This window comes from Myzus persicae, unplaced genomic scaffold (assembly GCF_001856785.1).
Source record: "Myzus persicae strain clone G006 unplaced genomic scaffold, MPER_G0061.0, whole genome shotgun sequence".
In the NCBI taxonomy this organism is placed as follows: Eukaryota; Metazoa; Arthropoda; class Insecta; order Hemiptera; family Aphididae; genus Myzus; species Myzus persicae.
This window is the reverse complement of record NW_019104377.1, coordinates 885,706-913,423: the sequence shown is the minus strand read 5'-3', so window position 1 is coordinate 913,423 and position 27,718 is coordinate 885,706. Positions and strand designations below refer to the sequence as shown.

The 27,718-nt window shown below is 30.3% G+C and overlaps 1 protein-coding gene and 1 long non-coding RNA gene across 2 annotated transcripts; one reads left to right on the top strand and one right to left on the bottom strand.

Annotated features, from left to right (window-relative positions):
* Positions 1–265: 265 nt before the first annotated feature.
* LOC111041738 (NGFI-A-binding protein homolog) lies at positions 266–26,261 on the bottom strand. Its single transcript, XM_022326128.1, has 13 exons — positions 26,102–26,261; positions 15,563–15,664; positions 14,525–14,662; positions 8,822–9,036; positions 7,380–7,598; positions 6,677–6,796; positions 6,332–6,465; positions 6,051–6,162; positions 5,437–5,600; positions 5,242–5,353; positions 4,806–4,892; positions 2,904–3,044; positions 266–1,539 (listed from the first exon to the last, which is right to left on the bottom strand). Exons 1-13 carry the CDS (start codon positions 26,259–26,261, stop codon positions 1,396–1,398), a joined length of 1,848 nt encoding a protein of 615 aa, XP_022181820.1. The 3' UTR covers positions 266–1,395.
* Positions 5,579–6,393, top strand: LOC111041739. Its single transcript, XR_002605357.1, has 3 exons — positions 5,579–5,660; positions 6,012–6,206; positions 6,305–6,393. It is a non-coding gene; the product is annotated as an uncharacterized LOC111041739 (long non-coding RNA).
* Positions 26,262–27,718: the final 1,457 nt, after the last annotated feature.

Sequence of the window (27,718 nt, the reverse complement as noted above, 5' to 3'; positions counted from 1 at the left end):
TGTTCAATAAAGAAAAAAAATTGTACAGTTGTAAGTCATATTGTAGTATATTATTGTTAATAATTAGCCAATAATTCGTGATGATTTATAATTATATTAAGTATTGTATATTGTACAAAATTATAAAACACTTGGGGATCAATAAACAATAGTTTAAACTCTATATAATATCAGACATTTAATTTATTAACGATAGTATTATGGCTGGATAATAATTGAGTTGTCAAAATATGGTGCTATACTTCGTAAGTAACGACTAGAATTAGTCTGGCCAATTAATTTGCTATCATATTTTAATATTTTATTCACTTTGAAGTTTGATAGAATTTATGATATTTTGTTAAGTAATTTTTTTTTTACAAATTCTGCGGATAGTAAATGAACATAGAAAATACTAACGGCCCATACAAACAGAGGGATGTCGGTTTCTTACTATCAAATAAAAAATTACCAACAACGACGCTTGATGAGAACTCTACAAATCGCAACCTTTATGCGTCATGATCAAACGTTCAAATAAATATTCGCTGTTGTCCAATAATCAGAGGAGTGTACTCACCCTGTGAAGGTACATATTATTATCTATTATATTATACTATATAATACTGGCAATATGTCAAGAAAAATGTAATGGGCTCGCAATCGTCTTCGGCGAAACAAAACGACTTGTCGGTAGAAATTCATGGAAATATGCCAATTGATTATCGTTCAAAGAAACGATAGTGAAAATAACCAAAAAAAAATATCGGGCGAAAGAAAAATCAAAATACCTAATCAACGTAGTAAATTATTATGACGACATTTACAATGTTGTCACTCGAAATTCGAACGACTGCGATATTCGAATACCGTCGAAGGTAAGAGTCGCAAGGCCGGTCGACAGAATCCGATATTGAGATTTGACATAATGATTAATGATGGGTAATGATTAACAATAACAATATGATGTAGGTGCCTACAGAAAACAATAAAAAACAAAAATAAATAAACAAAACGTAATACAACATAATAATATTTGAATCAATAGCGTTATAAACTAAAATAACATGTATAGGTATTTCGGGCTCGCGAGTCGTATAATGATTTCAAAACTTTCGATCCAACGGCCGACGACGTTTGCTTGTAAAACGCACATAACAATATTATTACAACATTCGTATATAGGAAGTATTATACAGTGTATAGGAACATGATCGTATTTTAAGCTTATTATTTTAACACTACGAAATGCGGTCTTATACGATATTATTATTATGATTAAATAACTGGGGCAAAATAAATACTAATAAATACGACCAACGGAAAACGATAATAAATAATAATAACACATTAACAACGGTGGAGAAAATCGAAGATTTCCACAGATCGGCGGCCACTGGACGTGTCGGCACCTCATCAGTCATCGTCTCGCGTCGGTGAAACTGGTTCGATTTTCATTGGCGGCGGCGTCGGCGTCGTCGTCGTCGTCGCCGCCGCCGCGGACATCAGCAGCGCCGGATTGGCGACGGCGATTATGTTGCCGCCGCTCGACGATATTATCTGCAAAGTGGAAACGACGATATTCATTGTTTTTTTTTCGGTGGCACGTGCTTTGGAATATTTCAAAAAATGATCGAGATTTTTTTTTTTGTGCCTATGACCCACAATAAATTGCCAAGTGCATGCATATTTTTATATCGTTTTACTTTTGACCGCGCCGCAATTTTAAATCAGTAAAAATACCGAGATAAACAATACTTTTTCTAATTAATTTTAATTAATTTTAAATTATATAAATCAAATGTTTATATTATTTTTATCGATATTCAACAAAATTAATACTAAATAGAATATAACCTTATTTTATGAGAAATTGTATTCATATACAATATTACATTTATATGCGTTTAAAAAGTAAAAATATATTAGCAAACAAATAATTTTATAATTGGTTGAAACAATTAGAAACAACTAATAAACGTCGTCTCAAACTTTCTCTGAAAATGTAATATTTCACTAACTTCCGCTACCAAAGAGATGATTTATGCCAATACACTCGCTGTTTATACCCCTAAGTCCGCCTGGACTCCCGTGGTGATTTTATTACCCTATGTTATTACTTGTTAGTTATTATCGGGGCTCGGGACTTATAGCATTTGCTTATTTTTATGGTTTGACATAAAATCTATCTGAGTGCTATGGAAGAGTATGTCATGTTATAAAAAGTTCGATTATGAAATGTGAAAGTGCTTTTTTTTCTTTTTTTAATAAAATGCTTATTTCAAGTTTTCCGATTATTTTTGCTTTTATGCGTTATCTCGTCATATACTATACGTCCTAGCGACTAGCCTAGATATTTATTGGTGCCATCGACAAAAACCTGGACATTTTAGTTAATTTCTGTTTTTTTTGTCCATTTTGTTCACGGTAAACCTAGGACTAAAAATAATTTTTCTCCTTGCATTATTTCCTAGTAATAAACACTAGAACTCGTATTTGCTCACTTATCTACAAATCAGCCAAATTAATATATTTTTTTCGGTTATTAGAAATTTGTTCAGAAAAGTTTATATTATAATATATGTATATTGTATACAATATAAGTATATATATATATCATATATAAGTAGTATAATAAAGAAGTTAAAAAGTTTTCAAAAACTCTAAGAGCCTAAAAGTTTTAATTATTTGAAAGATACATTTTTTTTCATGTATCTAAATATAAAAACTAAACCATGATGATATGTAAAAAAAATTTATCGATAGTTTTTGTCTTTTTTTTCGCTTATTTTAATATTTATAAATGCTTATTTGAGTGCTAATAATGGAGTATTAATTTTTTCAGCGGTTATTTTGATGATTGTAAGTGCTGTAAGTCCCGAACCCTTAATCTATTATGTGCCTAGGACTGGATAATATTTTACCTGGACTTTGTCGTTGAAAAACCGATCAACCAGATGTCTGTTGCCGTTTATGTGCGCGGAGGGGCTGTGACTATGGCGGCGACGCTGAGGTTCTTCGTCGTCTTCGTCCGTGTCGTCTGTATCGCCGCGAGACAAGTTACTCTGAAAACAGAGAAGCCTGTTGAACGTACGAATAATATGGAAATACAATATGCTTTAGTTGGGTTAAAAATGCAGTTACAATATAGGTAATATTGCAGTGATGTTAAAGTGTACCTACATAGATATAGGTACGCATTTAGTTAGTATAGGTAATAGGTATTAAAATATTATTAGTCTATAGTTATTGTATTACATAAAGCTGCTGCAGTCCAAGCCACGTGTGTGTTGATGTGTCTGAGAAATTTGTTATTCAAAACAATATACACTGTATTATTTGCATACATACCTGGGGTTCGGAAAAACACAAACAAAACAAAAGCTAAACAAGCTAAAACAAACATAAACTGAAAAGGTTTCGGTTAATAACGACGCACAAGTATGAATCATAAATTAATAGTAAATTGCATTAATGTACATATATACACACATCCATGCCTGTTAAATAATAACACAAACTGCACACCTAATGGAATATTTACATAATATACAAAATAAATATTAAAAAGAACAAAAATATATAAAACAAATAAACGGCTCTACGTTCAAAATACACAACAGTAGCAGGTATGCATTTTTCATTTTCGCCATAGTTTTATATGCTACGCTGTTTAGAATCGAAACAGATCGCCACTTCAAAGTTTAGACCTCCAAAACGTGGTACATACCTAGGCAGGCACTGTTATGGTTATAGGTTGTTAAATCGTGGCTCAAGATAATTAATTTTAATTTTGAAGTATGTACCTACATGCTTGTAACAATAATTACTTTATTATGCATTTTCAATATTGTAAGACACATGGGATATAAACGACTTATAACTTGAAAACGAAAAAAGTATCAAATACAAATTAGAACATAATTTAGTAAATCTGAATGCGTTTTTTATACTTTTATTTTCCCAGCGCTATTTCTTTATTATTTCTTAGAAACACTGTTTGTACTGGAAATCGTTTCTCGATGTTACTAAAATCTAATATAGCAGTACCTACTTCCTTTTTTTAATATTATATACGAAATTAATATCAAATATTTTATAATATTAAGTTTCATTTGTTAGATTTTTCGGAGAATATATTTTCATTTGTTTGATTTTTACTAAGAACCGTATTTTCTTTTGTTATGTTATAATGTTACAATATTTCAGCACAAAATAAAATGTGATTCCAAGTAAATCAAATTTTTAGAAACGAAAATATTATTTTATTAAAAGAAAATATAAAGAAAAAATATATTTCCTACAATATTGATATTGAAACATCAACATTCAACATGTTATTATTTGAAGATATTTAAAATAAATATGTTTCAGTAATAATTAAATATATCATCTGTGTACAATTGTCAAATATTTTAAAGTAATGATTGTTTTTTTTTTATATTTAATTATTGTTTTTAATATTGGTATTATTTGTGTTCTTGTCAGTTGGTGTCAAATATATTATATATCTTTTTAGCGAATATTGAACCAAAAATGTGAACATGCCACGAAATTCCCAATCATTTATAAACCATGCGTTATTTGGTGTTATTCATATTGCATAAGTAAAAATATTAAAAATGATATTATTATGATGGATTTCGAATATGCACGTACGTGCAATGTGCGTAGGCATTTTTCAAGACAAATGTACCAGATTTGTCTCTTGACAGAATAACTATACAGGTGGGTAATGTGTTAGTTTTGGGGGACGAAAAACCTTAAAGCGGATCGGTGCCGCTACCGTTACCGCACTCGCCATCACCGCCGTGTTCACGTTTTACCTGATTACCGGTATTCGGTGATGGTTTTCCATCGTGGTGGTAGTCGACGCTGCATCGAGTCATCGAATCCCTGGAGTCGCTGACGTCCTGAAATTTGGTTAAGGAATCCGGTTAGGTACCACAATCGCAAAATATATACCAAGTCGAATGGGATGATAATAAATCAGAAACACATATTATATATACAGAGCATAGAGGTACAGGAAGTCAGAAACTGCCGAAATCTGCAGAAACGGTCACGGACTAAGGTAGAATCTTAGTATCTATCTTAGTCCGTGGAAACGGTCAAGTCGGACGCGACAGACCGGATTGTCAGTCATGATGTGCAGCGCGCGATACGTCTACCCACACTATTTAAAAATGACTATAACGAATGTCCGTTAAATTTTTTTTCGCTTTCATTACACGATTGTTTCCTTGAAAAAGCGAACCTCACCTGTAACGGAGAACTAGTATTGCTGTACGACATTTGAGAGTCCGTGTCGTCCGTGTCGAAACCGGCCGATGACGACGTCCTGGCACCGCTCTGGTCCCTTCGCATCATCGACCTGCGTGTACCAGACGTGCCATAATATGTTAATGTTTCGTTTTGCTTAATATTTAACTTTGAATCAAATGTGACGCGCATTACTTGTTTTGTCGCAGGTCGTTCTGTTCCACTAACAGCTGCGCTTGGCGATTCTTCAGGGTTTCCAACTGGTGTTGGACCGCCTGGTCATCTTGAGTGCTCTGGTCCAGCTCCTCTCGACGATCGTTGACCGCCTTCAGTTCGTCAGCGATCTGCTCCAAACGTTCCTGCGAAAACAACACGTCCTATTTGTTATATGATGTTAAGATGTATACGTATATATATAGGTATAAAAATGATGTATTACAGACGATCGCGTTTATCGAACCCAGCCAGTAATCTTAGAAGTTAGAATAAAATAAAAAATAATCGATCGGTATCGATATCACATAATATTAAGTAGTGAGGTATACCTACTTAAGACTTAACGTTGGAATTATATCATATAATACGATGCGTATTGATTATAGCGGTGTGTACGATGTTCCTATAGACAATATTATTATACGCATAGTAAACTCGGTTCAGGATATTTATTGTGTACCTACCTACAAATATCATAATTGTCTCTATACCTATGCATAGTATTTTAATCACTCATTTTATATCGATCTCTCAAGTAAGTATTGATTTTTTAGCCCGAGAGCCGTCAACTGCGTCAACAAAGGTTTATTTACCTGTCGTCGGATTTTGAATAGTTCGACGTTATCGTCCAGACGGGGCCTCTTCGACCCGTAACCGCAGTCGCCGTTCGAAGTCAACCCTCCGAAACCCTGCAGCATGCTTGACCTGTTTTGATTTAAAGATTTTTAATTTACACACAACACTTAATGGTACTCGCATTAAACGATATTTGTTTTACTACAAATATCTTCTGCGGATTTCGATGAGATATGTAAAAATCGAATAGTAATTTTATTTTTTTTATTAGTTCATTATTTAGGTAAGAGTAGTTTACTTGGAATGTCCTTTAGAATAATGGTATCCCGAGTCACGAACCACTTGTCGGGCTAAAGGGAACAGTTCGTCTCGTCTAGTCAACAGGACAGGCACTAATTTGCATATCTGTGCGGCGGCCTCGTTTACGGACACCTGTGGGTTTGTAAACATCCTTTATAAATTTGCGTGGAACACTCGGTACATATTAATGTATTCTTATTGATTCGATTTTTTTGTTTATAACTCAAATGTTCTGTTTCATTATTTACTATCGATATAGCGTTATTGGACACTCAAAATGATTCATCCGCACCTATCCTATATTTATAATATTAATACTTAGATACTTAGACGGTTTATTCACCTCGTGCAATGTTAAAGGTTTTTCTGGTTTCCTTTTGCAATCGAACCGCCCGTAAATAGCCGAATACTTCCTAATAGATTCTATGCGCCTTGGATCTTCTTCCGGCATGTTCATGACGCACTGTAAAACCAATGCACACTTTAAAATAAAATATAATATGTGACTATCATCTATGTGACTATGTTTCATGTATTGTTGATTTGTAGCGTACATATTTTATACTAAATGAAGTTATTTACTGTCGGTTATCAATATAATGGTGATTTTATAATTGGAAAAAAATGTTTTCAAGCGGTGTTGTGATATTTTATAAAACCGTCTTAATGGATTGACAACGACGACAATACCTACAAAAGAAATATTAATAACCCCTTTAGGCAAAATATTGACTAAGTCAGTATATGGATATATTACTATTAATCATAACAGTTTCACCCCGATTCCTTCACTTTGAAAATTTTTTTTATAAATTGTACTAATAAAAAATGGTGCAGTATAATAATACTAAAAATGTTTATTTTGTGTTGTGTACTTGTGTAACAATTCGATTGGGTAATAGTATGTATGTATGTGTTACTTATTCATTTAAATGAATCATATATACATATTTATACGCCATGGGTTACTTTTCAGTAAATAATTGCTTAATAATTTCAGTATCCCCTCCTATGAGAAAATCGTCTCTACATGAACTCATGCTTACCTCGAGTTCTTTGTTCGCCTTCCGTTTCGCTGTTTGTGCCTTGGGTTGGTACTGCGGTAGCCTTTGCACTAGTTGCTTAGCCGACGTAGCCAACCGGGCGATTTGTGATTCGTCCAATGTCGGGGACAGCTGCAACGGCGATCCTGGACTTTGGCCAGGGCTGTTACTATCACCATAGTGTTGACCAGCTGAAGTTGTCGCTTCACTCGTTTGCGCAACCTGGAAAACACGTGTGCAAATGTGCAATACAGGTATCACTGATCATCTCTATATATACACTATATTATTTACACATGTCTTTACTATGTAGTGTATATTAGCATTATTAAACATGTTTAATGGATAAAAATCATCGATTGAAATCAAATTATTAATTTTAGACTTTGAGCGGAATGTATATATCGATTGTACAATGATATGTGGGTTTTAAAAAAAAATGTTATGTCTGTCATCGCATTTTGGAGTAGTAAAAGTACTTCAACATTTGAACTTCAAACAGTTCAAACGATGATAAAAAATGTATGTGGCTTCAAGTTTATTTTTTTATATTCTGGTAAACAAAAAAATGAAAAATGATGAATTAAATTTTTTGGCGTTAAAATAAAAAAATAAAAATATGAATTGGTAACCACGAAATAATTTGTAAATGTTCGTGATTTTGGATGAATTTTAATATAAGATTTGAACTTCAGACAGAAAATGTAAAAAAAAATTGAAGTTAATTGTATTTGAGGTATTCTTATGAGGTATCAATTGTAAGTACTTATTATATTTTCAAGTTTTATAACGTTTAAACAAATATTTATTATACATACGATTACTTATACGAACTAAAAAAAGTAGAACAATTCAAATGTCTCTGAATAGCACAAAAGGATTTATAATATTTTTTCAGTTACTTACACAATATCTGGAAAATTTTAATACCAATTCGCTAAAAATGTAGGGTCATTCATTTTTGAATTACAACAAAAACCATCATCTTTTTTGTCGAAAATGAGTTCTGAGTAAATATTCTGGTTTTTCCTTTTATTTTTTTTATTTTCCTGATTAATTTGAAAATAACTGTGATTTTTTAATTTTACCCCCCCCCCTCCAAGTTTCAACTAAATTTAACTTGCTACCGGAAACCACCTTCAAAGTTGATATTTTCTGCTCAAAGAGGTGAAATGTTGGACACATAAATTACTACAAAAGCACACATTCACACATCGTCGTAAAACGTGTGATCGTGTAGCTCTACTCAAAATCTAAAATAATGATTTAAAGGTCAAAGGTGTATAACATACGAGGCAGTATATTTATGTTATTTATGTACCCGTTTAGATTTCGATCTCACACCCTGGTATATGTAATTATACCACCTTTTAAGGGGCGTGCTTGTGCGTGATAATAATAAATAATAATTATTGTTACATCGAAAATCTAATAATAATATTTACCTGCGGTAGTTGGTTGGTCGAGCTGGGCACGTGCGATGGTGACGTGGGCGGCTGGTAACCGTACCCCAGCGGTGTATAATAACCGTGGTGTATGGACGTCTGGATTAGCGGGTTCGGGCAGACTCTGAGAAATGGCCTCACCGGGTTCGGCGGCAGGACGATGGCACTGGGACCACCACTTGCAACAGGAGATGTTAGCGGTGCTTGGAACATGGCTGAGGACAAAATTCAAGATCGAGTTCAGGAAAGTTTCTAAACCATAACTGTGATTTGAATAGAAATTTTAAACATTTGATTAATTTAATATACTATGTATTATACATACTGACTGACCCATATATCTATACGACGAAATTTCACTCACTCTATTATTATTATACCTACCAGCTGTCGAATTGAAAATTTCACTAAATATTGGTACAGTATTTTATTATTATCGCCTGCAACTGTAGCGATTCAATATTTGTAAATTTGTAACATTGTAACATCATTTAGATTAAAATAAAGGAAAAACGGGCACTCACACTATACTTGTATTTAAAATTTATATACCTACATATTATAGGTTAGCTGCTGGTAATGTGCCCTACCCAAACAAATCTAAATCAATTATCGTGTGTCCACTATCCAGACGTTCAATGTTATGTCATCATGTAATATAAATAACCAAGACTTAGAGTATAGATCAACTTAATATGTATAAAAATATTAATTAAGAATATAAATTACAATATACATAAGTATACACCCGCAGTCCGCAGATAACAAACGTACTCATAATATTTGCGGTGGAAGATTTACGGCGGTGAGTATAGAAGGTATATCGATGTTTATTATTATAATTTACCATTGTTAGTATTGTTATTATCGCCATAATATGCAATTTTTTTTTATTTGCTTATTTAAATACAATGATAGCTCGACAATTATTGTAGATAATATACAATATACATAGTATTAAGACATTAAAAATGGTCACAATTCAATAGTGATAAGTTCTAAAGAGTTAAGTTTTGTATATGTATAAGTACTTTTTTGGTACCTTTTTTTTTCCGTTTTAACCGACGACGCCGCGGGATCTGCTTTCGCATTGCTTCCGCGGCGCCGCCATCATTTATTGACAGTATCAAATATTAATACATACGTGGGAGGCAGACGGGACAGCTCCCCGACTTACCTAGTTCAAGCATTTTCAAAGTTTTGCAATAACAATTTTTTTAATTATTAACAAACTTTTTTGGTACCTATTTTAAACTACATGTATGTTTGATACAATTATTTGAATACCAACCCTTATGAATTGAATCGAATAAATATTAGTTTTTTCTGTGTCTTTTTATGATTCAATGCGTGTAACATTATGTTTAATTCGTAAACATAATTAGACGTTTGAATATTTCTACATTCTACGCCAATCAAAAACATGCTAGGTTGACAAGTCTATTTATAGACATTATGTACACCATACACGCTTTGTATCATTTACAAAACGTAATTATATTTTTATTTTCTTACTGTGTGATTATTTTATTTAGTATTTACTAATAACATTTTTTACATAAACAATTATGGTGTCACGTCTTTTGGACGCGGTAATTTCGACGCAAGACAATTTTGGACGCACAAGACATATTTTCGACACGTGCAATTTTGACGCAACTATAATTCGACGCATAACATTAAAATTGTATTTTAATATTGTGATTCGATTAAAAACACAAAATATTATTCATGCACGTGTATTCAATAATATGCTCTTAAAAATTATCAAATCATAAAATACAAAATATTATATTATAGTATCGTAATCGTATATATTAATTATTATTATTACTTATATTCATACAACTTGGAATTTTAATCTACAACCAGTCGATAGGTATACTTAATAGATACCTAAAAAAGTTTTGTAAACTACCAACTATACATGAAGTATTCATTTTAACGAATTTCTACTTTTCTTTATTTTTGTATCACATTTTGGCAAGTAATCGTTCTTATCAGAGCCGTATTACCGCTTAGGCTGTGTACGCTAAAGCCAAGGGCGCCAAATTTGTTTTTGGTGTGACCCAAAAACTACGTTGAGATATTAGTAAAATATTAATAACCATGTAAATTAGGCGGTAAATTTATTTCGGCCTATGAGCGGCAAAAGCCTTAATCCGACCCCTGTTCTTATAATATTTTAGTTAAACTGTGATCCTTAACAATTTCAATGGTCTTGTATTTTCATTTGCAAAGAAATTAATTAGATACAAGTAGATTATTACCTCGTTGACTTTTTATATACTCCTATGTATTTTTATTCATTAGCTTTGTAATAGTCACTCGGTGAATACAGGTACTAATGTATTTACTATCATATATTATATAATTCTTTGTAAAGGTGACAATATAGTAAAATAGTCCAGGAGCTACTGACGGTTCCACCTTAGAACCTTACCCATTATCTAAGTTCGCTTCATTTTTTTATAAACTATACAGGCCTTTTGGATAAAAACACCAGTAGAAGTGGCTCGGAGGGGGGATGAAAAAATCAACCAATTTTATCATGTTTGCCACCAACACCAAATATTTCTAGATTTTATATTTAAAGATGTTATGGAAAAATGGACAGACGAAAATCCTGACTCAAACAGATAGAATTTTTTTTAAGTTTGTAAAAAAATTATTTAAATATTGTTTTATATGTTAGTGAGTCTAAATTTTTGTTTGCCGTTTTTTGATATAACATCTTTAAATAATCTAAAATTATTTGGCTTTGGTGACAGAAGCGTTAAATTGGTTGTTTTTTTAAAAATTCCCCCTTCCACTCTCCGTCAATAGCTCCTGGTAAAATGCGTATTTATTATTATGTTATGAACATTTAACAATACGAATGACATTAAGATAAACGTGATGTAATCAAAATTTCCCAATTCTATACTTTTTTAATGTTCATGATAACAAGTAACAAGAACAAAAAGTGCGTCGAAATCTAGTTGATTCAAATTTACACTTGTCAAAATGTCGTATGCGTCCAATTTATTGTCTTTCGTCGAAATTACGTGTTCTCAATAATAAATAATAATTATGCATATTGTTCTATGTATTTAACTATAATTATTTTATTTTATGTTAATTATAGTAGATAATTAGGTATTAAGATTATCGTGTAATGAAACACCGAAATAATCAATTGATAATAATAACAATAATATTAAAGAATTATCGTAAACTTAAAAGTTCTAATATTCAGTTGAATGTAAAAGTTAAACATAGTGATGCACTCGACTTCATTAACTTTAAATATAAAAAAGTTAATTTAGTAGATACTATAATAGTATAATGTTTGATAATATTTTTTTATTAAAATGTCGAGATTTATGAAGAGATTTAACCTAATTGCCTTAACCCTGTTCTATCTCATCTCAATTTTTTCCCTGTAAAATTTAAAATGCAAAACATTTTTACATTATATTTTTTACTTTATAGGTTTTGGAATGTTTTCTTAAACCGAATTATTGATGGTTCCTAAAATGAAAAACTCTCAATCCCAGAATTATGTACTTTATTCGCCGGGTTATCTGAAAACCCCTCAACACATTGCAGCTGCGACAGAAAAATTGATCGAGCAAACTTTTTTTGTTGTCTTTTTTCTCTCTCTCTCTCTCGCCCTCACTCAACCCTACTACTCTTTCCTCACGCTCTCTCTCTTTCTATCTTTCCCACTCTCCCATTCTCCTACGTTCTCTCTCTCCCCTCGATTCGACGACGTTGTTCCACAAAAAAACAAGAGGTAGGACTGGGTAGAGGTTTTATGATTCGGTTCTTTTTTTCCTTCTTTTTTTTGTTCCTTTTATTTTTATTTTTTCCCCTCTCTCTCTCTCTCTCTCTCTCTCACTCTGAGCGATTTCTCTTGTAACGAGAAAAAAAAGGGGTGGAAAAAAAAACAGCAGACTGCTATATATATAATATATATACGCACACACACATTACACACGCACACAGAAACACATCTACAAACGCGAATATATATATATATAGGTGATCCCGTTGAAAATTTACACCACAAAATGTTCAGTACGTCGGATAGGGGACGAGAGAAGCTTTTGGAAAAAGTCATATATAATTTTTTTCTATTGCAAAAGGTTTTCCCTCTTGGATTTGAACTTTCAATGTTCATTCTGGGTTTTGTGTGCAGGCTAGAATGGACGCAAAACCACAATTTCCCAAGAATTCTGTCCATTTTTAACATTATTATTATTTATTCAACATTTTATTTAGAATTTTTATTTATTATGTCTATAAATGTTATGAAAATGTAAGAGATAAAACTAAAAACTAAAAACATATTGTCAAAAAATTATTATTATTAACCAAAATTTTAAAACTGATAAATTTAAGATACAAAAAAAATTACGGCGCTTATCTAACAACCTCACTAATTAGTTTGTCATTATCTTCATAAGTATACCTATCACTCTTCAACTAATGACTTTATTGTATTAATGTTAATAATATCAGTATATGATCATCATGATAACATTCCAGTAATAATAATTATTTTGTGAATTTCTTCTAATAAAATACTTAATAACACTCATATTATTGATTTAAATGACAAAATATTAATTCGGCCAATAATAACTTTAGAAACTTTGCTGAGCCATAATAGCAAAGATATATTTTAATCACATACTTAAGTTAAGTTTGAACGAACAGATTTATTGATGGGTATTAAAATTTACTATACCTATACTATATTTTTTTCAAACATGTTTAAAATAAAAGCCATCACTATAATAGAATAATGAAACAGAAAATAATTGTATTCCGATTATAAATTTATGTTAAATAGCTGATAAATTTCTTAACCGAAATGAGGCACTGCTGGGAATCTCGTTGGACAAATTGATATCTAATAACTATCTTACGTAATCGTCAATCAACTAAAAAGTACAATTTATTTTGAGTGGGTACGTTGCAATCATTTTTTCATGCCTTATATGTCAAATAACAGGCATGACACCTTGAGAAATATAATACAATGGTAAATATTGCATTTTCTTTACACCTATATGATACATGCATGCACTTATATACACATACACATTTGCAGTACACATTATACTATATATACATGTACAAGCATATATACCTATGCATACAAACCGAGGAACTACACGCCGCACTAATCATAATAATAACAAAAGGAGTGACTGGTGTATAGAAAGGGTTAAATAATAATAATAATAATAATAATAATAAACCCGGTGGCTCACCAACTGCTCCTACTGCTGTTTGGAACCTTATTCATTGTCATTCTCTTATGTGCATTCGAGAATATTATTATTATTAGTTTCATTAGAATTCGACCTACATGTATATATACTTATCGGAGGATTACCATTACCTGCCTACTGTTATAATGACCCAACGACATTTGGTCAACGGGCCCAAAACACCGTTTGTCGGTAATAATACATTTATACATTCGACCCAGAATAATGATCAATCAAATTTACTTCGAAAGAATCATGATACACGTGTTTTTTATAACATAATGCAATAATTCATGATAGTATACAAATTATACAAATACATCCCCAACGTGTTTGGTTTTATGTTGCAGAGTGAATTTGTTTGCAACACATGTATTATGTAGGTACATTTTAATTTTTAAATATTAACTGTATTATTAATTTAAGAGTAGGTACTTACTTGGGTTGCTGACCCATTCGTGCAAAGCTTTCTGCAACCGTCTAACGTGTAGTGGCTTTGACGCCATACCGACCAGAGCCATAATTTCAAGAAATTCCTCTTCGCCGGCGTCACAAAGCTGTTGCAAGTCATCACCTCCTGTTCAATAACGATGGGTATGTAATAACATTATAAAATGATAACTTTAATTTTTACAGTAAATATATCAATACTTTCTGCTTGTAATAATGTATTTTTATAGGAGGGAGCAGCCTTATCCCCTTTCAGTTTTTTATATCATATTAATTAGTAAAATTGTTACATTGTAAATTTGTAATATAATAGATATTATTAAAACACATATTTATAATGATCAAATAATTAATTGATTAATTCTATCTCTAAATTTAATTTCAAGTGAATATTTTTAAATTAATTTTTATTTTATAATACCAGAAATATAAGTATTCTTTTTCATTAGTTATAACTTATAAAGGATATTTATTATATAAACGAGTGGATGAGAGAAAAAATCACGATAAAACAAATCAGAGGTGAATTTTATCAATATTCAGATATTTCATTATTTTATTTAAAATATTTAATGCCAAAAGGTAAACGATAATTATTTTAATGAACTCATCTTATGCTAATAATACCTACACTGAATTAATATTTAAAATTATTAAATATTTGTTGAATAAATATACTTTAGTAGGTACTTTAATAAAAAAAACAAATCAAGAAAAATATTGTATAAAGTATAAACGATATTAATGGATTTCTTTTAAGTAAAATCATAATAGATTTCTGATTAATTTTAATTTTGAACTTCATTAATATTTATATTTTTACAGCATTGTCTTGTGTACATTATCTCAATCTTTCATTCTAGCCCGTTAGTAATTTCTGTAAGTGCGTAACGTAAAATAAAAAAGTTCAACTATATAGTTTACGGTTACTCTAATTAATATACTCTGCATAAAATTGGTTATTTTTTTTTTGTCTATGTTTCACTTTCCAATAGGTATGTATTAATGAATGATGTGTCCGTCTTACCCATTTCGAGTAGTGTATCATAATACGCTAAAAGACTAGCTCTCTGCATTACCCTGTACAATTGTAATTCAGCTTCGTTACTCGGACTGGATGTCATGATCACTGCAACACAATACAATTTTTACAATAAGTACCTCTGTAATTAATATTTTAGAACCAAATTGGAAATGTTCAAGTTAAGGCTAAGTTTATTAAAGGTGTGTTGCATATATATAGGTATGTAAAAATATATTATGTTATTAATATTATTTACACGCACACTGATTCGTATTTTTAACCTTTTGCAAAATACCTTACCTAACCTTTACACTATTTTTTTTTTCATTTGACAGCGCGCGACGGCAGTGGCGTCGAAAATGCTATTATTATTGTTATAATATACGGTGTAGGTAATAGGTACAAGTTGTACCTAACCTTGTACCGTACAACATTGGTAGCGTTTAGAATTCAGGTCACCGATAACAAATGTGTCTGCTGCTCCTTCCACCATCCCTTCGTTGCTGGAGGGTAGTGTTTTTATTCTATAATATATAATATATAGCTTTTTCTGCATTCTTGTGACCAATAATTTATATTTTGCGACTTTGTGGGAGTTTTCTTCTTTCATTATGTATGGGTTGTATACTGGTATAATAGCCCCCGTTGCCCCTCTATCTAGCTACATATTCGGATCGGCTGAATTACATATGAATATATTTGATACGTGAAGAGAATAATGGCTTAGCGCTCTATCTGCCTTATTGCTGAGGAGAAGAAATATATGTTTTTTTATCCCTATATCACGTGGTATTAATGTACTGAATTGGCGTCACGTTGTCGTTGCAGTTGCATCGAGAACTGCAGTTGACGGCGCCACATTGACTATACGTTGTGGTCTGTTGAGACTTGAGAAAAACTTTATGATTTTTTTTTTGGTTCCAATTAAATCAAATTGCCAAACCGTTTATAGTATTTTATATAATCATAACAGCGTATTCATAAGAATAATTTATACTTGTTAGTTGTTTTTGTTGGAGTTTTCTGAACTTGAATAATTATAACTAATTTATATATTAATATTACATATTTATATTTTCACTATAGTTTGTTACAGATAGAAAATTATAATAACACAATAACTATTTTGTGTAAATATAAACCTATAAATCCCCCGGGGCGAGTGTATGCAAATCTATTATATCTTATTCAGCATTCAAAGGTTACATTTAATTAATGAAAATATAGTAATAAATGCTTCAGTTTAAAACAAAATACCCATACTAATTTACTAATTTAAAGTAAATACACTCAATAAATTACTCTTATTTCTCAACAAATCCAAATAATTATTGTTACTTAGTGTAATAACAATTCCTTAATCCCCTGCAGTTATAACCGTATGTACTGCTGTAGTAATGGTCGTCTAATATTATTTATTATTATTATTTTTGTTGTTGTTAAAGGGTTGGTGGTCAGGACGATATTTTAGGTGGGGGTACCTTCTGTTTATTAACCGGAGGTACTGCTGTATACCACCGTGTTGTTCTAACGACTTCCTGAGCTATAAGTGACCCGGGGCCGTCTAGTCCGTTGTAATTATTGCACAACGTACATCGGACAGCAGCTGAGGGTTGAACACGTTTTCAAGGCTACCAGCACCATGGGGTGTCCATTATTATAGTTACAAAAAAAAAATAATAAGAAATAAACAAGATAGGTCAATAATATTGACCTTTAATAATGTATTAAGGACGTATCATGTAATATCATGTACATTGTAGGTATACGTATACTTTAATATTATAGATGATTACTACGAGGCACTGACAAGTTAGTTTTATTGGTTGTCAATATTCAACATTTATTATGAATTTATAATTTTATAATATTTTCCTAATATTTTATTAAGTTTATTTATCAAATATCTGTTTTTAGCACTTGAATCATATGCTGAAAAGTGATATTTTGATGTATGAAACATATTATTATAAGCATTTATTCAGTACTTTATCAATTTCGATATTTTATTTAAACTTTTCAGACTCAAATTAATTTGGTTTTGATTTTTTTCATTATACAATTTTAGTTAATGTGCCTTTATTATTACAACATTATTTCAATGAAATAGATATTAAAAGCAAATAATTAAAAAACTAAATTGTTTATATTACGCTAAATTTAACTGTGACAAACAATATACTTAAAGTATAGGTTTATTGAATACTGTTGAATGTCGAATATGATCTACTTTTTAGAAGAGGATAAAATAAAATATACGTATGTGGTATAGGTACTATAATGATGTTACGCGCGACGGGTTTTTTTTTTTTACATAGGTAGGTATGTCGTAGATGCGTTGACTGGGATTTAAATAAAGAACAAAACCATCGAAGAAATCGGTTTGAATGCTTAACAGCAGATGTGGCCCGTACAATGGACGTAACAGTGAGTAGAAAAAAATTATGTGAAAAAAATTGAACCAGAATCTTCTAGTAGATAAAAAAAAGATGGTATATATATATATGCGTACACATCAATTAGGGCCCGTCCATCTGTCTTTGGGTAGTCCATCTATGTAAATGAACCTTTTGTACAGCCCCAGGGTCAAATATGGGTATGATTTGTTAACTGATCAAACACATACACACATATATATAATATAATGTGCTATACGTACGTGGACGTTGTGGGAGATATGAGGTCAACGATCTGGTTAAAATAACAAAACACCTTTTCATGTCGTGTAACTGATCGTATTTTGATAAGAGTCATATTATGGTGGTGTCTAATGTTTTTTTAAGATATGATGTATGGGATTCACGAGGCCTTGGACAGTTGTATAAATTGTCAATAATAAGGTTGAAATAAGTGATAAACAAAATGTAATCGTATTTCATGACCAACAACGTGCATTTATAAGTATAGGTTAGGGTCCACATAAATAAGAGATTTTGAGAATAAAATGCCTATGATATATGAGTGCGACACTCAACACATTTATGATCGATGAATATTATTTTGGATTTAAAACTTTTAAAATGTATAAGATCATGAATGACATATTTTTTAGACATTTAAAAGTTTTCCTACTCAAATTTTTAGTTGTATATCAAATTTTAATGGAAATACAAATATTATAAGAATTTTTAATTTTACATAAATATATAGCACTACGTTATTTAGATTGAAACCAATGTTTAGACATATCTTCATAGTTCATAGTATAAACTAATAATAAAAAGTATTTTAAATTTTAACTTAATTAATTATTATTAAAATTACATTTTAACGGTATATATACGCGTATTACATTTTAAATAAACCTACAATATCATTAGATAACTGCATTTCGTGCACTTATACAAATGGAAAATTAATAATTTCAACTAATATTTTTTTTTTATAACCTATCATAAAAACAACCTATATTATAGTTATTCAAATTTACGTTTTACAACTACATAAATGTACATAAAATAATTTTGATAATTAATTTGTTAGACGATAATTGCTATAAATAGCTTAATTAATAAATTTAATTAAATTTGTTGAAACGATTTTCAGCTAAAAGATGAAATTAATTTTTAGATTATTGTTTAGAGTATTAATTAAAAATGTATTTCAATAGTAAACAGTTTTATAAAAAAAACCACGATCAACTTAAATATTATACCTAATACTTTTTATCTTTTACTTACTTAGTGTGTAATGTGCATATTTTATGGTAAGTAGAAAAACTATATCAAAGTTTTCTCACGGTATTAAAATCACGAGAGGTCAAAAAAATATTTTTTTTTTCGAAGTAGAAAAAAATTAAATTATGTACAGTGTTTCAACAGACATATCTATGAAAAATATGAAATTATAAGTAATTTAGGAGTATAAGGATATTAAATTATATTCCACGCTGACAAAATGAGGTTCAACTTCTAACTTCAATGCTTTTTCTTATTATTCTAAACCTTCTTTGAGTCTCATGCTGATGACGATCGAGAGAAAAAAATGGACAGAAAAAAAAAAAATTATAAAAAACACCAGAGAATGTGAACCCTTCAGGCAGAACCGGTGGTTCTTTTTGTTTTGTTTTGTTTTTTTTTTTTTTAGAACCGAGGCCATTAACATTATTTTTTTTTTGTCTTTTTAAAGTCCGAGAATGTCTTTATGCATGGGAAACATTAAAAAAAAAACAGTACCATAGACTGAACATAAAAAAAATAATCAATACACCTAGAGTTCTAAGAATAAAAAAAAATTGATAAAATGAAATGGGGGCTAGGTGCCTTGCGCGGTATATACTGTTGAATGATAATGAGTTTTAATAAATTGGTTCCAGCTGTTTTGATGATTAGGATTTTTTTACTCTAGTAAAATGATCATTAAAGTTGAAACTTCCGTGCTAATAATAATGTAAATTACTTATCATAATAACCATAGTATCAAATAACTATATCAAACTGAAATTTATTAACAATAATAACAATAATTAAAAAAGAATTATATGTTTACTACGAGAAAACGTTTTTAATAAAAACATAATCATGGTATTTATTTTTAACGAAATGTATTAATTATTAATTATATACGTAACTAAAATGGTATAAATTGTATTCAATATCAAAAATAACTGCTTTATGTTTACTCCAAATTCAGATTTAAATACCCCATTATAATATTATTATCTGACTTATCCAGTAATAATTAGTTAGTAATTAGTGATGGTTGTTAAATAGTTAAAATATGTACTATATTAGAACCCGGGACAAATAGTTGAACATTTATTTTATAGAAGAATAAATTAAAATACCTAATTTATTACTAAAACAATATCGAAATGGTTAAGTGATACACAAAATAAATAAGGAGGAATTATTTTTAAAAAGAATAATGTACTTTTTTTTGGAATGCATCTATCTGTTAAATAAAAAGTTCATAATATATTAATTGATGGGTTGAAAAAGCGATTGAATTATAAGTTTTTGAAAGTATGGTATAAAGGATATAGTCATATTATAATAAATATAAATAAAAATACTTAGACAAAATAGGTTAAATTATATAAACGGTTTAAGAATTGACTTATGTGTGTAAATGTTAAATTGTGTATTTAAATGTAAGTAGTAAGTAGGTACCTAATTGATTTTTATACATTTTCAATAATAGTTTGAATATTAAATAATCTTTGAACTACATTAAATCGGTATCTACATGACACAGATATTGTAATATGAGAGTATTTGTGTGCATAAGGAACAATATTATATTATTGATAACGTATTCAAATTGTTTACTAAATAAAATTTCTATTACTTTTCAAAAATAGTTTAAAAAATATCGTACCTGCTGAACTGTTTTATTTTTAAAAATAAAACACATTAATAACGAATGTCATTTTAAATTCTTATTTTACATTTAGACACACATACTTTTTTGTCAGAGCAATATTTCAATTTTCAATTATTAAGAAACTGGTGATCGAGTTACTAATTGAGCCCTGGCCAGGTGGCATCTATACGTTTAGCCTACAGTTGATCTCTATAATTATATTATTTAAAATTATATAACGTCTAAAGAAATAGGTAAATGATTGACATAAAAAAAAACACCTGTCCTGAATTATATAAACATTCTCATTATAATATTCAAGTATAAAATATATATTTTCAAAAACTTTCCATTTAAGAGTAACAACTACATATTTTGATAGCGCATTATATTTAAACAGTATAATATAAAGGTATTACAAATTTATATTTTATACATATATATTTATATGTCAGAAAGGGTTTATAAGTACCAAATATTGTTTAGTCAATATTTATACTCGGACTACTCATACTATATCGAAAATTATAAGACATTTTTTTCTTTCAAACATTCACTATTTATCTGTTCCACTGCATAAACTAAAACCAATTCAATCCCTTTCTGTGGGAATAATATCTGTGTAAGGATCCCACTCATGAAACAATGTTCGTATGAAAAAAATGTTGTCCAAGAAAAAAACTACCTCGCATTTTGTTCACGTACATGCAAATATCGTGTGAAAGAAAAAAAAGTCGTCTAATTTTTATACTTCTATATTTTTTTTACCTAAAACAATACTCAGCTGCCAGTGTATAAGTACTGGGGTCGGTAGGTATGCGTGAGAATGAGAGGAAGGGGTCACAGGTGTTTTACATGCATATAATCCGTCTGATGCATGCAAATGCTCGTCCACGCTATTATAATATAATGTAGTGGAAAACTAGAAAAAAATTTACCCTGCGTGAGATTCTATAACGACGGCATTGTCTTTGTAAATTTTTTTTGTCATCTACAACCCTTTTCTAAGGTCATCTCTAAGTTGGTGCAAAAAACGGACCCCTTTTGCATAAAAAATTACTTAAACTTTTTTTTTTGGCCACCCACCAAAAAAATTGACTCTATACACAGTTAGATATACGGGATGGTTCATCCCCAGTGGGGTTGTTTTTTTCATCATCCATATAAGGATAATTAAGGGTGTGAGGGTACGTCCGCCATTTCGCTACCCTCCGGTATTGTTTAGGGGTGGATGCTATTTTTTGTTATTATTTTTTTTAAGGTTTCGTTCTACCCTCCGGATGACTGTCCCGGCCCAATGGTGAAGCGGCAGGGGTGACTGAAATATGGTTGGATGGGATCAACGGTTTTTGTAACGTTTTCGCAACGGTTTAATAAAAACAAAAATGGACGAACTAAGACTACTGATTAGTACGAATACACGTGTATAATTACGGCGGACATTTTTTGGTAAATTCTGATAGAAGAATTAAATTTGGTTTCACTATAATATAAACTCTTGTAATTTTTTGTAAAATAGTTTTATACATATTAAACAACTTTACCTATATAAGCAATAATATAATTCCTGCAAATACGATCAAAACTCATACTGGAGGATGTTTTTGAAATATTCTGTATAAAATGATTATACTTAAATAAAATCAATCTTTCTTGGCCTTATACATAATGTTTAAATCAATTAAAAATTATATAAATGCACTCTACTCTGATATGTCTACGTAGTTTGTACAGGTAGGCTTTAAGGAACGGAATTTTGAATAAACCTTTATAATTATTATATGACGTACCTACAAAATACAAGAACAACAAATCTTGGAGTGGCTTTCTGTAAATTTCTTCTTGTTTACTGTTAAACGTGATTTCAAGTCTTACAGAACAAATCAACAGGACACTTTTGTGATGTAGGTACCCATATTATTATTTTAAAACTATTTGTGCCTATACTATATAGTTATTGTGCTGTAGGCATATTCTTAGAGTTTTTAATTTCTTTTTGTTGAAAAGTGTATACTGTTGATGAATAACTGCATTAATGCATAATGAATAAAAGTGGGTCAGCGGTAATAAGCTATGGCTTACGTTGTGATGCATTAGCCCTGAAGCGATTTTCTGTTTGATTTAATGAATATAATTGTATTTTTATGTTCTTAAGAGTTTCGTATAATGTAATTTATGTAATTATGATTTATGGGTAATATATAGCCTTACTATATTTGGTATTTCGTCAAATTAAACTCTTAAGAATAATAAAACAAATCAATGCAGTATATGCACCGATGTGTTGTATGAAGTATTTGATCAATGTATCATTTATGGATTTTAGTACTTATATTATGTCGTAAAATCTGTAAGAGGTACCTACATGTTTACATTTAAAAAATAACAATTATAGCAGAAGTTTTTAAAAAATATACCATTATAAAAATTATATCGGTTTTTACATTTAATAAAATACCTATTTATTTTCATCATTTACAGTATTTTGTAAATACTCATTAAATCCAATATGTAACTACTAATATACTTAAATAAAACGTTTAATATTTTGATTAAATTAAAATATTTATATTTATACAATTTATAACAATTATGTTGCATTATTGTTCTATTTAAAATAATGATGGTAATTTAAATATATATATTTATGTACAGGTGATTAAATAACATTAACTAAAACTGAGCTGAGTATAATAATATTTTGTACAAATTATTTTAAAATATTTATGAGACATTTAATTGTTTCACACATTATAGTATTATACCTATTCGTTGGTTACATTAATATTTAATCATCTATATTATAATATAATATACTTATGTCGTATAAATAAATTAAATATAAATCGATTATTCAAACTACAAAATAAATTAAACCCTTTTTTACTAAATTAAAAAAATGGATTAAAACAATTATTGTTTGATATTTTTACTAATGTAATTGAACTTTTAAACAAGATACATTACATGAAAATGTTTCTGAAGTATTTTTACCGTTTACATTTATACAAAAACTATATAATTTAGTAACTTAATTATACAAAAAAAAAAAAAAATGATAAAATCAAAGTGAAATCCTTGAAAGATTTGTCCTCAAAATGTAATATGATGGAGTAATGCTTTTAAAATTTAAATGAGTGCAATAAAATTATATCAGAAAAAAAACCACCAAGTTCTCGTTGGATGGCGTGTTACTTTCATGAAATAAAGAAATGTTTATATACTTGAAACGTTTGAAAAGAAATTTTTTTCGCTGTTGGAATTAACTTTAAATTACGCATTTGATTTTTTCTTGTGTCGGATGCATAAAATACGCCGAAGAAAAGCGAACAGCAAGAAGGAATGATAAAAAAAAATGAACGTATAAAAAAAAACTGAATTCAACCTCTACGCTCCAAGGCATATCATCAGATAAAGCGGTTGGTTAAAAAAAAGCAAATAAAAAATTTTTCAACGTCCTATTTATTGGTTGAAATACGTTTTTTGTCTTTCATATTATCATTGTGTTACATACGTGAAATTATCATATCAGTGGAAAAAAAATACTAGGAAAAATCACCAGAGAAAAAAATAGAAATAAATAAGTCGATATTTTACCGGTATACGTGATGCATAACAGAATGAATGAAAGCAGTATAGGGATAAGAACTGAAAATATGTTACAGAAGGAAAAATCGATTCGTTTCGTTGCTATAATCATAATTATATTACACATATTATTATGAGATGATAAAAACAAAATTAGACGCCTACGTGTTGATCAGATAACAATATGTTAAACTGTTAAAATTAAAACCGTTTCTTTTCAAAAACCACTTAGATAATATTTATTTTTCCTTTACGCACGTACGTACCATCAAATTGATGTGTAATTTTCTTTAGTTCTGAATGCAACTTATATTTACAAGTTTACAACATATAAGGCTATTAATAATATTAGGGTGCAAAAATTGTATACCGATGTCGCTTATGTAGCTCGATAAAAATAGTTTAATCTCAATTAGACTTAAGCTCAGACTCCCAGAGCGAAAAAAAATTGAACTATCAATTATGTAACAATATGTAGATGAAAAAATACTTTTAAATTAATTTGAATTTAATAGTCAGATTAACTGTTCACTTTTGAAATACCTTTAGAATAGTGTAAACTACAAAATATCAAAAATACGTTAAAATAATAGCCTAAAAGACAAAGCATAAAAAAAAAATTGAAACTCGTGAATAATATATTATATGCAGAGATCATTAAAAAAATCTTCATACTAACATTCCGTTGTATAATACATTGAATACATAATCCAAAATTATAATCTAATTAAATTGTTTTACATAATTTATTGATCTATTGAAAGAATAATAAAACGTTGTTTAATTATGACCAACTTGTTGTACGTGTAAAACATTTGATTATTTTAATTAGAAGCAGTATCTAATTGTAGTGGTACTTTGGACAGGACACTGCAGTGATAGTGGTCTTAAGAATTCTTGTCTCTTTGACATTCGAATGCAGTAAAATAAAACATTATAGCCTATAGGTAAACGTATCCTAATGGAGTTAGGATAAGACACAGTTATTGAGATTTGATCTTCAAGTGCTTCGGAGGATTACCAATAAGGAAATCAAAAAAATATGTCTCTTCAACGTACCAAAGAGACATGGTTTTTAATAGTCAATGATCATACAAAACTAGTGCAGAGGCTATAATTCCAGACAAGTTTTAGAACCATACTTAAAAAATTAACTTAATTAACTATTTTTAATATCGTCAATTAAATGTATGTACAAAACTGCAGTATACAGACGAGTCTTGGTATAGCTCGGATACAAGGAGAATTAAAATAAATTAATGACTATGTGTATATGTTTTGAGTAATTAAAGACTGTATTCCATAAGAAAAAATTGGTTAAATCGAACAAATCTTTTAGAACAATCGAAAATGTTCTTAAACATGTATAATATTTATTAATATTATTTTATATTTATTATTCATATCATATTTCATATATTTATTGTAATGTACACAGAGTAAGACTGGTTTTACTTTAACCGGTCTAAGACCGTATAAAATTGTATCCAATATCCATACTGCCAATCTGCAGTAATTAAAAAGGTGACCTAATAGCAGCAATATGTTTGTACACAGCATAGTTGTGTGAAAAACATTGAAATAATAGCGTTAATTAAATAAGACAGCAAATGTTAAAATAATAATAATAGTAATGAAAAGATCACTCACTTGTGCCGTTTGAATTCTTGCTCAGGATCTTCGTGCCGGAAGAATGTTCCGCCGGAGCGCCGACCGCAGGGGACGTGCCGCAACAGTTGCCCCCGCCGTTACCACCGTTGGTCGGCGGTGTGCCGGTAGACCGAACTTCGGCGCTTTCGTTGACTTCCATAAAAACTCCAACGGCCGGTAAATAAACAGCGTTCCGTGCAGTCCGCGAGTACGCGATTCACGACGACATCATTGTGTCGATAACAGGAGAAAAACACAAAAATTATAAGAGAGGAAGGAAAAACAATTACTAAGAAAAAAAAAAAAACAAAATCAAAAAAAAATCTTCACAAAAGACATTAAATTTAACACAATCTCATACGACGTAATAATGAATAATATAACTCGATTCTTTTAATAATTCGATAGGAGTGTGTAGAGCTGTAAGATATAATGTAACAAACGGTGTGTATATTTTTAGCGTTTAATAAAATATAATATAGTGTCGATTGATCGTCTGTCGGTGGTCGGTCGGTCGGTGGCGTAAGCGTCCGACGGTTAGCGGATCCGTGACGATTGCCGCATGGCGACTCCGGGATGCTCGAGGGAAAACTTAAAACGCGCAGCGGTACGCCGCCGCCGACGTCACCGCCGGACGCCCGCGACGCCATCTGTCGGCTTGGCCAACGGCGGAAAACGCCATCTCTTCACCCGCTCGGCCGGCAGCTGCAGTTGTACCGGCGGCCGCCGTGGAGTCTTCCTCGTTCGCAATAATAATAATAATAATAATAATATAATGTGCACCAATGTCCTATTGCCTGATGTCTTTACGGTGTAATGTCGTTACGATATATTTATTTATATATTGTGTTTACCTACATAGGGTATTATACCGAATTATATAGGTTTCGTAATGAACATAAATCAGTGATTTTCATCCATATTATGCATGTGTGAATACGCAGGTCTTCGTAAATAAGGGAGGGCTTTAAGTCACCGATATGATCGATAGCGTTCCTTATATATATATAAATAGCCAATAGGTTTGAATTCAATAAATTGTATGGTATACACACAACAGGTTAGATTTAATTATACAATTTTTTAGCATAAAAAAATTGTTCTTATGGAGCAATACAAGAGGGCCCGTTCAAACTAAATGTATAATATTATATAATAAGTATATAATTTAAACTGTATAGTTACGGGTTTAGAATTTAGATGCACTGGGTGCACTGGGTGCATCATCTAGGATAATATCTGCATAATACAGTGGCGTAGCCAGGATTTTTTCGGGGTGGGGGTGGGGAGGGGCTGATCAATTTTTTACACAGTGGCGGTTTAGTTTTTGATCGAATACCATAGACCATTAAATAATTTTTAAATTTTAAATTTTATTAACATTTCGGTGGGGCTGCAGCCCCCTCAGCCTCCCCCCTGGCTATACGCCACTGGCATAATAGTAAAAGTACCTATATAGTATATAGTAATAAAGTAATCACGATTTGAGCCATGTTTATACGATGTGGAAAAACGTCTAAACTGCGTTTATCAGCAACAGTTACATCAACTTTATGGTATATTTCTATAATAACAATAATAATCATAATTATGATAAAAATATTTGGTCACTTTACA

What these genes read in the sequence shown, in the direction of transcription:
- LOC111041738 (XM_022326128.1), bottom strand. Translation starts at nt 26,261, where the DNA reads ATGGAAGTCAACGAAAGCGCCGAAGTTCGGTCTACCGGCACACCGCCG. An exon ending in CGACCAACCAACTACCGCAG is followed by an intron (nt 7,599 to 8,821) that starts GTAAATATTATT and finishes CGTGTTTTCCAG; the next exon opens with GTTGCGCAAACGAGTGAAGC. An exon ending in CACCGAATACCGGTAATCAG is followed by an intron (nt 3,045 to 4,805) that starts GTAAAACGTGAA and finishes CTCTGTTTTCAG; the next exon opens with AGTAACTTGTCTCGCGGCGA.